The 11790-nt window shown below is 43.2% G+C and overlaps 1 protein-coding gene across 1 annotated transcript in view; it reads right to left on the reverse strand.

Annotated features, from left to right (window-relative positions):
- LOC138664047 (zinc finger protein 547-like) overlaps positions 1-7563 on the reverse strand; it is a 32440-nt gene extending 24877 nt beyond the window's left edge. The window contains exon 1 of the mRNA XM_069750461.1: positions 7502-7563. Coding sequence (XP_069606562.1) covers positions 7502-7528 — 27 coding nt within the window. The 5' untranslated portion in view covers positions 7529-7563. The remainder of the gene's footprint in view (positions 1-7501) is intronic.
- Between the last annotated feature and the right edge of the window lie 4227 nt (positions 7564-11790).

Raw genomic sequence — 11790 nt, forward strand, 5'->3', positions numbered from 1 at the left:
AGGAAGTAAACTAGCTCATGTGATTGCAATCTTCTGGTTCAAGTGGTTGGTAAACAAGTCACATATCAGTACAAAAGAAAATCTTAGGCCGTCTGGCCAGAAACATTAAGGTACCGTCACACTCAGCGACGCTGCAGCGTCGCTGTTTAGGTCGCTGTAGAGAAGTCAAACACAGCAACTCCAGAACGATGCAGGAGCGATCCAGTGACGTAACGGCGACTCACTTATCGTTCTCGCTGGTTGTTAGCTCCATGTAAAACATTGCTGACATCGTTGCTTTTGATGTCAAACATGACGATACACGCCGACCTGACGACGAAATAAAGTTCTGGACTTCTAGCTCCGACCAGCGATGGCACAGCGGGATCCAGATCGCTGCTGCGTGTCAAACACAACGAGATCGCTATCCAGGACGCTGCAACGTCACGGATCGTTGTCGTTCTCATTGCAAAGTTGCTGAGTGTGACGGTACCTTACAGTAGAGATGAGTGAATCAATTCAATAAAGAAGAGAAGAGAGACATAGGAGAGGTAGTACCAGCGTGGTTAATCAGTGATATATAATAGTTTAACTGGACTGGCAGCTATTCCTGCTGTTTTTTAATTACACTTTTTTACTAAAATAAAATCTTCATGCACTAGAAAGCATCAAGCCAATATTGTGTCACTCAGAGAAAGTGTACTTGTCACAAGTGAGTGATTGTACTGAGCTTTTGCATTCCATACCAATAGAATTGGCTGAAACCTAGAGTGTTGTACATGTCACAAACAATTTTTTCTTACACAATTTTTTTTTCACACCTGTTTTACTAATCAAATGTTATATCTGTACAAACCACACCAAGATAGTTCCCTATTTTAGTTGCTAACTTTTTGGACATGTACCTTCTGACCTAGCATTTCTAGCATTTATAAAGAGGGTATATTTGGGGTTGAAAAGATTGACAAGATTTAATTATAGTGTTGTAAAACCTTAAGGTCAATGAAAAAGTGAGAGTTGCAAAGGATATAGCAATGTAAAGATCAAAAATCGATATAGAACTAAGGATGTGGTTGCCACAGAGGCATCAGCACTGCTGGCACCATTTGCCTCTGCCAGCGTATTAATGGGGAGGATGTTATGGAATATATGTCACAAAATAACTCGGACATTCGAACTACCAGTTGGAGTTAGTGCCCTACATAGTTCTCCTATGACGCCACCATAGCCATTAATCTTTTTCACAGTGAACTTTCAACTCTTACTGCCCTAAGACACAGCACTCATAAATGGTGCTAGGTAACTGGCTGTGGAAGCCAAGGTGGTTGTGGCAACTTTAGAGGTGGGAATTGGGCGAGGGTTAAGGTGATCAGAACATTTCCCACACTGAGGCAACTTTCAATCAAGCCAGGAATACTGATAATATGGTAGTGATAGGAATGATAGGAAAAATGGTAGTGATAGGAATAATTATAGAGTGGCGGGCAAGCCATGTTATAAAATCTAAGTGACGAAGATATATTGTCATTATCGGAGAAGGGCGATGGCATTGACACTAAGGAGGGTAGCTGCTATTCAGCCCAAAGATCTTTTCCAAACATCTTATACTGAGGTAATTTCAGGAGTAAATGGTGCCACAACTGTTGATGGTGGAGGCTTAACAGCACCTGAAAGCTCTGGTCATGGTGGTGGCACTTTAGGTGTGGGAATTCTTTCCACTTTACCAACTATCTTATGCAGTATGTAGGCTCTGCAGGAGAAAAAATAACTCATTGACATCCTGTCTCAAATAGACTAGGCACTGTGGCACTGCATCAACACTTTAAGTGAACCACCTGCTCATTTGGGAAAAACAATTTGAGCAAGGCTCAAACTATCCTCCTACCTTCTACTGGCTCATCAAGTGAGGTGAAAGGTTGAGCAGTACAGACCAGAGGTGAAGTTGCAGCAAAGCAGCTCTTCCGGGTTGACACGTGGTTGAGCAAACACAGGACAGCAGGGTATGCAGGATGACAGACAAAGAAACGGAGCAGGCAAACCAGATGAAGCAGAATCAGGAGGGAGTATATACACGGGAACTGTAGATGTATAGACATGACAATCTGAAGCAGGCAAATTGTTGGGAATATGTATGCAATTACAAACTTGCAATTGGTTAATAACAGAGAAGTATATAATCAGGAACTTGCTTGCAGAGAATCAAGTATGAATAACACCTGATAGCAGAGATAAAGCTATAGCGTGCAATTAGTCTCAACAGTACTTGAACGCAGAAACAACTATAATCAGACACCAAAGTATAACACCCAATGGTGCTAATGGTTAATAGTAGAGTTGTATGCATTCAAGAATTTGCTTGCACCCAGACAAGTGTGACTAACACTTGATAGCAGAAATGAGGATTTCTGGCTTGTCATAACAGTTCTTAAATACTATTTCAACATGATACTCAAGTCTAAGCTTAGAAGTAGAGTTTGTAGCAATGAAGCATACTAGAGTTGTTGTAAGTTAGTTATACACCTAGCAGACTCTAGTAGAATGTGAGGCGACTCCTGCAAAAGCACATTTGATAAGGTACTATGCCTCCTGACTGCTCAGACACACATGGGTGCCTGAGCAAACCTAAAAAGCTTCAGATAATGATATCAGAAGTACTTGCCAGGCTACCATAATAACCTGGTACAGACTATCACTGTGGAAACCAGCTAAAGGTAAAGAAAACAAGGTCAAATTTTTTTTCCTTAAAAGGGTTGTCTACTGGCTTCACTCTTCCTGCATTTGGGTGAATCAGAGATCAAAAGTAAGTGAGCGGGCAACCGAGGGATCCTCGATAGAGCTAGTGCTGATGCTATTGGAATGGCACCGCCACCGGAGGTGAGTATAAGTATTACTATTTTACTGCAGTGGAGGGAAATGCTGATTGAAAAGGGGTTGTCCAAGTAGTGGACAAGCCTTTTATTGATCAAGCCCTATTTTTCAAGTCTCAAAAGGCTGACCATCACCATAAGGTGTAAGGATCCTACCATCCCATAGAAATGTAGACTTTAGTCTAAGGGAAGATTCACATTAGGCAGGTCCCAGCAAAGGTAATTGCCTTATCGTGGCTGCTGGGTACACATGAATCGGCCGATTTATGCACTAAGCATTCTCAATTTTTCATATTTTCTAGTGCAGTAATGCAACTCAAATTTCATATTTCATATTTGCATGCTATAGCGCTACAGAGTGTTACTTTATTTGTTGTTTGTATATGGAGATGGCTATTCATAGTAAGAACCTGTTTGTTTACACTTGATTTCTGTTTAGAAATGATGGTCAGTTTTTTGATATTTGTATACATTGGGTCTCTGACTGAGCACTCCACCCCTTAAAACAGGATCTTCCCATAGAAACCACCATGGTTGTGTATTATGGAACGTGTCCATGTAACAAAATTTATGGGGGTATTCTGTCCAGGATATTCTGGCAGCTGCTAAGGAGGGTAATGTTGAGTCTTTAAAAACAATCCCTTGATAGTCTAAGTTGCACCACTCCTGTGACCTCCCTAGCCTTACAACTAGAGGGATACTGTAGATCAGATAGTTCCCAACCTTCTTGGGGGCAATTTGGGCCATCTTTTGGCATAGAGGGCGTCCCGTTGGATTTGGAGGCTTCTTACCTTACAATCCCATGGCCTTAATGAATCTTTGAGTTTTGCCCCTTTACTTTGATTACCCGCCCTGTTTATTTTTTATTGGCATCCTTTTTTTAATGTATATTTTCTTTTATGGTGTTCTTATTGTTTTTTTTTTCCAGATTTTGCTTAAACTTCATTTTCTGCATATCCAGATGCATTTGCAATGATGGATTGACGTCTCATTATCTTAATGTGGACTGCATTTATTCTCCCTTCCTTCGGCCATCACATGATTTTTCATATGTATTAGAATATTTAAGTATGTTGATAATATGTATAATGCATATTTATTTCACTTAGGTACTTTCTTAATGTGCTAATATATCTACTCCTTATTGTATTCACTTTTTATTATATTACATTGGTATTTTCCAGTGATTGGGTGCTTTTTAGTATACCGTAATTCCATCATACTGTGTGCTTAGCAGCGCTGCATCTTCTCATTCACTTATTCCACACTGTCCTCTTGTTCTTTATATGCTCCCTATACTTACCTGCTTCATGCGCATGCGGGTTTGCGCCTCGTTGCTTGGCATCTCCATGGCATCCTTCCTTGGCTCTGGGTGTGCTCGCGCCTTTGGTCCCGCTCACGTGATTACACGTGGACGGGGCCAGGTGACGCGGGCCCTCCTATCCAATGACACCGTTGGTGATGCTGACTTCCGGGAGCGGCCGGCTTCGCATGCGCCACTAGGAAGCAGTGTTACATCCGTCACTCATGTCCACCTGGATAGACTCCAGCTATGCATATAAGACGTATGGATTTTAGTGATGCCACACCCCCAGAAGAAGGCACTTTGCCGAAATGTGCGTTGGGGTGGGTGGTTGTTCAGGTAACCTTCCAGGTATTCATGTATATTTCTCTACGCTTTTGCTCTTTACATTCCTTCTGACTTTGGCACATAGTGATAGGGCTAGCGAAACGCACTGAGTAAATATAGATGTTTTTATTGTTATAGGTGCGTTCGCAGCCCGGGGTCCACCGTGCAGGAGAACCTGCTGCTAGCAAACGGTGGCACTATATGGCGGTATGGACTAACTCAGTTTATTCACCAAGTAGCCATGAAAGCAAAGCACTGTGCCCTGTTAGACTTCACAGAAGCACAGGTTAACTGCCCAAACAGAGAGCAGTCAGTGGTCACGCATGCACACAAAACTCCTCGCCGGAGGTGCCAGCATTCTAGGGGCTTATTTCAGCTGGGTCCCTGAACACACTCTTACGTGACCACACTGGCGCAAAGCACATAACATGGAACAATATTAGCGCATGGCCGTGTGGCCATGCGAGCCTTAAATAGTTGCAGCACGTACAGGACCTTCCTAAAAGGACCAATGAGAGGCTGCCACAGAGCGTGAGCACCTACAGGACCTTCCTGAAGGACCAATGGCCTTAGCTGCAGTATCTGATCATGTGACCCTCGATCTCCACTGAGAGATCTTACTCTGGGCATGCTCAGAACGAGAAAAGCAGGACTTAGTCCCAGAAGCGCCTGCTCGCCGCTGCCCAGCACTGACTCCAATGGCAGAAGCAGGAAAAGCAGCAGTAACTCTTTGTACAGAGTCAGACTGAGCGAGACGCTTGGCCCGACATCCCCGCTGAGCAGGCTCCACTGCGGCAGGAGAAGAATGGGAGACTGCAGCGGAGATGGCCCGAGATTCCCCCTGTGCAGAGGCGGGAACTCGACCCCTAACACATAGCCTATTAGGATTGTCTTTGCTTCTTAAATGTACCTTTATTTTTAGATACAATTTCCATCTATATTATGTTTATAGGTACACTTTGCTGCACAATGCCCTTGCACCTTTGAGCAAATTTGTATATAGACAAATGCTTATGTTGCATTTGGTTTTACCTTACTGCTTCTGTGGTTCCATCTTTTTGGCTTACCACTGTCATTTTCCCTCTTGCTCCATATTATTTGTTATTTTTTTATTGTTGTTTCAATAAAGATTCACTCTTTTAGTATTTTGGTTCTTGTGGTGCTTTTTTTCCTCTTATCCCTGAACTGATCCTTCCATATTTATCCATACACCCCTATACACTGATCAATTGAACAGCATATCTATTGTGGGTATTGGCCTGTTTATAGGTTTTGTGCTTTCCAAAGAAATGTAGACTTTAGTTTAAAGGGAGCCTGTCACCCCGAAAATCGCGGGTGAGGTAAGCCCACCGGCATCAGGGGCTTATCTACAGCATTCTGTAATGCTGTAGATAAGCCCCCAATGTTACCTGAAAGAGGAGAAAAAGACGTTAGATTATACTCACCCAGGGGCGGTCCCGCTGCTGGTCCGGTCGGATGGGTGTTTCTGGTCCGCTGCGGCGCCTCCCATCTTCATTCCAAGACGTCCTCTTCTGATCTTCAGCCACGGCTCCGGCGCAGGCGTACTTTGTCTGCCCTGTTGAGGGCAGAACAAAGTACTGCAGTGCGCAGGCGCTGGAAAGGTCAGAGCTGGGATCATGGTTCAATTCCCACCAAGTATAACATCTACAAGGAGTTTGTTTTCCCCGTGTTTGGATGAGTTTCCCCTAAGTTCTCCAAAGACACACTCATAGGGAATCTAGATTGTGAGCCCCAATGGGGACAGTGATAATAATGCATGCAAAGTGCTGCTGAATAAGATAGCTCTATATATAAAAAAAAGCACAATAAAAAAAACGCATTCAGTAAACCTTCAAGTGCTTCACAGAAATTAAAGGAATATTCCCATCTACAAGATCCTATCCCAATATGTAGTCGTACTACTACTAATAAAAAATGCTTTCAATTAGAATTATAGTGTAGTTTTTCTGATTTGCTATGTCTCGTCCCTCATCTGCAGGCATTGCAGGGCCTTTGGTATCCATGGTTATGACCGCTGATATACTGACAGCTAGTTGCTAGTGGTCATAACCATGGATACCTAAAGTCCTGCAAAGCCTGTACATGAGGAAAGAGACATAGCGAATCAGAAAAACTATACTGCATTTCTAATTGGAAGAATTTGCTAATATTATTATTACGCCTACTATATAATGGGATAGGATCTTGGAGATGGGAATTCCCCTTTAATGCAATTTTGGAATGAATTGAATAAAAAAATAATAATTCTAAAATGTTGCTTTGACCCCAAAACTTTTCATTTGTTCAAGGAAAACAGGAGAAAATTGACCCCACAATTTGTTATGTAATTTCTCCCAAAAGCGGCAGTACCACATATATGGTGAAAACTACTGCTTGGGCACAAGAGAGGGCTTGGAGGGGAAGGAGAGCTATTTGATTGTTGGATTCAGTCATTGCAAATTTGTAACCAAATTGAGCAGCAGAAATTTTCTGCAACGGGTGAACATAGCCTAAGGTAGTGAAGAAAAAAGCCGGTGGTCATTTTGAATCTTTTTGAACGTCCTTCGTGGCCTTTTAATTTTTTTTTTTTTTTTAAATTCCGCTGATAAAATATCAGTAGACTCCAAGCGGTTGAACGGACCAGTTACAAAATATGGAACGTAGCAGAGCGAGCCGTCCCTCTCGCAGCCACGTACATGTTGTGTCACTATTGACGGCAAGGGCTCTGGCTGTTGCTGCAGGGGCTCGACTACCAGATAAGCGCAGCTCCCGTGGCCACAGTGCCGAGTAAGAGCTCCTCTGCCCACATGATCGCACCCCTATGTGTAAGTGTGGTAACCTATCCCTAATTTGACAAACTATTATGTCTTATGTTAAGAAAGGATTAATGAAGAAATTATATGTATCCCAGAATGCACCGATAAAAATAAAGATGACGCCGGCTTTTGGTATATAATAATGGCCAGCATTGAAGGGGTTACTGCCCCTTGCCCCCGCCCAGTAATGGGGAATCTCCAGCACCTACCTCCACCTGCAGAGCTCCACACCACATATATGGTTTTACTGTCCTTACAGGACCTGTGGTGATGTCACAGCCATGTGATCAGTCACATGGTGGGGAGGAGTCAGTTGGCACATGATCTTGTGCTTCATAGTGATGTGCGAACGTACTAGCCCAACATGCTCAGGTGCTAACCGAGTGTCATTGGCGCGTTCGAAAAATATGTTTGAGTTCCCGTGGTTGCATGTCTCACGGCTCTTTGACAGCTGCAACACATTCAGAGATTGCCTGCAGGCACGGGGACTCGAACATATTTTTCAAGCACACCAAAGACACTCGGTTAGCACCTGACCGTGCTCAGATAAGACTTTATCACTAGTGCCTCAGTGTATGCAGGGCTATGCTGTGCTGGTTGTCATGGTGATGGATGAGGGGAAGTTTATGTGTGGGGTCAGGAAGGGTTTACGGGGTCATGCGTGTATGTGTACGGAGCGGAGCCGTGTGCGTTTAACAAGTATGGAGTGGAGCTGTGAGTGTACGGCGTCACATATCCAATGTGTATGAATCAATGCGCATATGAAAAGTACAGAGGGGACCCTTGGGTGTATGACGTATATGGAGTGGAGCTGTGTGTACTACGTGTACAGAGCAGAGCCATGAGTGCCTATGGAGCAGACCATGGTATACACACCCAAGTCAAACACTTGTTCAGCTAATCTCATTTATTTCGCTGCATTTTCATTCTTTATGTTATCCATGTACTACATCTAGATTACTGCAGCATGAGAACTATCATCAGTGCATGAATACATTAACAGAACCACAATCATTGCATCAATACAGCACCAGAACCACCATCTGAACTTAAATGGAGCCACAAACCCATAATCAATATATGAATCAATATATGAATACAGCACCTGAACCACCATTAGTACATAAATGGAGCCACAGATCCATCATAAATATATGAATTAATATATGACTACAGCACCAGAACCACTATCAGTATATGTATACAGCATCAGAACCACCATCAGTACATGAATGCAAGACCAGAACCACCATCAGTACTTGAATAAAGCACCAGAACTACCATCACTACATGACTACATTACCGGAACCACTATCAGACAGGGATACTACACAATACTACACCAAGATTAGTACAGCGATCATATCAGGTCAGCACTCACCATATATATAATAATCACAGAGGCTGGCCCGTGAGTGCTAGTTAATGTTCTAGTCCAAAAAAGTCCATACTCTACCTTTTAGTCTAAAGATCACAGATTGTAGAGTACATAATACTTAACCTTTATAAAAAAAAAACATTGACATTGTGGGTAAATCAGTGCACTAAGCAAAGCATAAGCAAAGGAAAGAAAAAAGTAAAACCTTACGGCGTATAGCTTATAACAGCTGACGGCAAGGAGCCATGTCTATTGGCAAAAGTAGAAGCATGCTAATAAGTCTTTAGGGGCTTGATAGCGCTCATAAAATTCTTCTCCAATTAGTAAAAATAAATATATTTAATTCTACTCTATGAGCGCCCTCTATAAGCAGTCAGTAGCCTCGCCGTATTCAAGTATATTTATTTTACATTCTGATTAGAAGGTTGGGTTATATGAATTCCATCCCAATTGGTGGGATATATGGAGTAGCGTTCTAAAAAAGGAAGTACCATATTTTTCACTTTGTAAGACGCACTTTATTTCCCCTAAATTTGGGGGGGAAATGGGGGTGCGTCTTACAAAGCGGATATACCGCTTACCGTTACAGGCTGGGATGAGGGGGTGTCCGCTGCCGCTGCCGCGGTTGCCCAGGGTGATCCTGGAGTCTACAGTGCTGCGGGCGGCTCTGGTGACATTTTGTGAAAGACCAGAGCACCCCGGCAGTTCATCCATGCTTTCCTGTGCGACAGACTCCGGGAAAATGGCCACCGAAATCTCGGGAGATGAGATTTCAGCGCTGAGATCTCATCTCTCGAGATCTTGGTACCAAGATCTCCATCTGCGCATGCGCCGCCTCCTGGCGGCCATTTTCCCGAAGTCCACCGCACAGGAAAGCATAGACGAACTGTCAGGGGGTTCTGGCCTTTCACAAAATGTCTGCAGCACCGGAGACACCCATGCAGCGCCGGAGCCTCCCTGCAGCACAGGAGCCACCTGCAGCACAGGACACCTGCACACCCCCTCATCCCAGCCTGCAGCAACACTCTGCTCCTGCCACCTCCAGCAGTGACCCTGGGACGCCGCTTCATCTCAGCCACCACCCCCGGTAAGCAATAAGACTCATGGATTATAAGAAGCCCCACCAATTTATTTATTTTTCTCCTCAAAATTTGGGGTGCGTCTTATAATCCAGAGCATCTTACAAAGCGAAAAATACGGTATACTAAAAAGGAAGGTTGGAGAGACTGCCCTATAAGACGTTAAGTCACTTCACACAATTCTAGCTCATTAACCCTATGATTAAAGATATTGTTAGGCTGCAAGACCTTCAAGATCTAGTGTTGTCATCCCCGCCGTATACGATTGTATGGCATGACCCTGCAACTCTCGGCGGACACCTTGTCCATGAGCGCCACGGTGGCTTGCTGCACTAATATTCTGCACAAGGGATTATTTCACTATATCATACCATTCATCCTCATATAAGCAGTTCTGAAACAGCTATCTTTTTTGTGATTGGCTGATGCCTTCAGCGAATTGGCACTTCTACACACTGTAACTGATGAAGGTCTGAGGTCAAGACTGAAATGTTTTCACTACAGTGATCTACATTAAATTCTGTTAATCACATAAGATGAGTGCTGGGTTTATTTAATATATACTCACGGTGTTGGAACCTACCCAGGCACGTTTATATAGCAGTGCGCACGGTACTTCTCACCAGTATTTTTCCCATGATAATGAGTCTTGCTTTGGCGTCTTAGAAAAATTTGAACAAATGGAGTCAGAAAGTCTGTCTTTGAAGTAAATACAAAATTGTCTTTATTACTACATTAAATATAAATATGAACATTTAATAAAAGGTCTTTCACCAATAGAGATAATAGTAATACATAAATGACAGGTAGATTTGAAAAAGGAATCCGGTTTAATGAGTCTTGAAGTCAACACTACACGATGAAGTGAAGGACTGGGGGGGAATCATGTTCCTGAGGGATAGACCCATGTAAGATATGTTACTACTCCTTTAAGATGCCATGTGTGTGCTGGCTAACTCAGGAGTGATACTGACCCATATCAGTACTAGTGTGACACCAGACTCCCAGCCCCTACTAGGTACTCATCAATTGTCAAATGTTTTTCAGGTGTCTAAAATGGAGCAAAATTTCCATTGACGAAGGTTCTCACAAGAAGAATTTTGAATAGACATCACGGTTGGTGTTATTAGGAGATGAGTATTGGTCATTAATATAAGTGTTAAAACTTTAATAAAGTTTCAAAGCATGTCTGGGACTTTGTGGTGCCATACAGAGATGTGGAATATAATCATTGCATAAATTTTGCTTAACTATTGTGCTTACAAATTCATTAGAAAAAAAAGTTTTAAAAAATTTGATTCCATTAAATTCAGGCTGTGTCCACACAGCGGGTGACGTGACAGACATCGGAATGTGAGTATGTACTGTTTTTTTTTTTTTAACTTATACAATGGTAACCAGGGTAAATATCGGGTTACTAAGCGCGGCCCTGCACTTAGTAACCCGATGTTTACCCTGGTTACCCGGGGACTTCGGCATCGTTGAAGACAGTTTCAACGATGCCGAAGTCGTTCTCCTGATCGTTGGTCGCTGGAGAGAGCTGTCTGTGTGACAGCTCCCCAGCAACCACACGACTTACCAACGATCACGGCCAGGTCGTATCCCTGGTCGTGATCGTTGGTAAGTCGTTTAGTGTAACGGTACCTTAAGACACAACTGTGCAATAATCACACTGTCTGTGAAGAAACCAGATTGTATCTTAATTACCCAGACAGCTACGTTGTTGCATAAACAAAAGAACTGTTTTTTTTTTTATCTGTATATTGGCTTGTGAATTTAAGTGTTTATGTCTGGTGGGTCAAAAAGACAGACTGCCCACTGATATACTATCTAACATACTGTGTAAGGGTACCGTCACACTGAAACGACGCTGCAGCGATATGACAACGATGTCGATCGCTGCAGCGTCGCTGTGTGGTCGCTGGAGAGCTGTCACACAGACAGCTCTCCAGCGACCAACGATCCCGAAGTCCCCTGGTAACCAGGGTAAACATCGGGTTACTAAGCGCAGGGCCGCGCTTAGTAACCCAATGTTTACCCT

Source organism: Ranitomeya imitator, chromosome 2 (genome assembly GCF_032444005.1).
Source record: "Ranitomeya imitator isolate aRanImi1 chromosome 2, aRanImi1.pri, whole genome shotgun sequence".
NCBI classification, from domain to species: domain Eukaryota; kingdom Metazoa; phylum Chordata; class Amphibia; order Anura; family Dendrobatidae; genus Ranitomeya; species Ranitomeya imitator.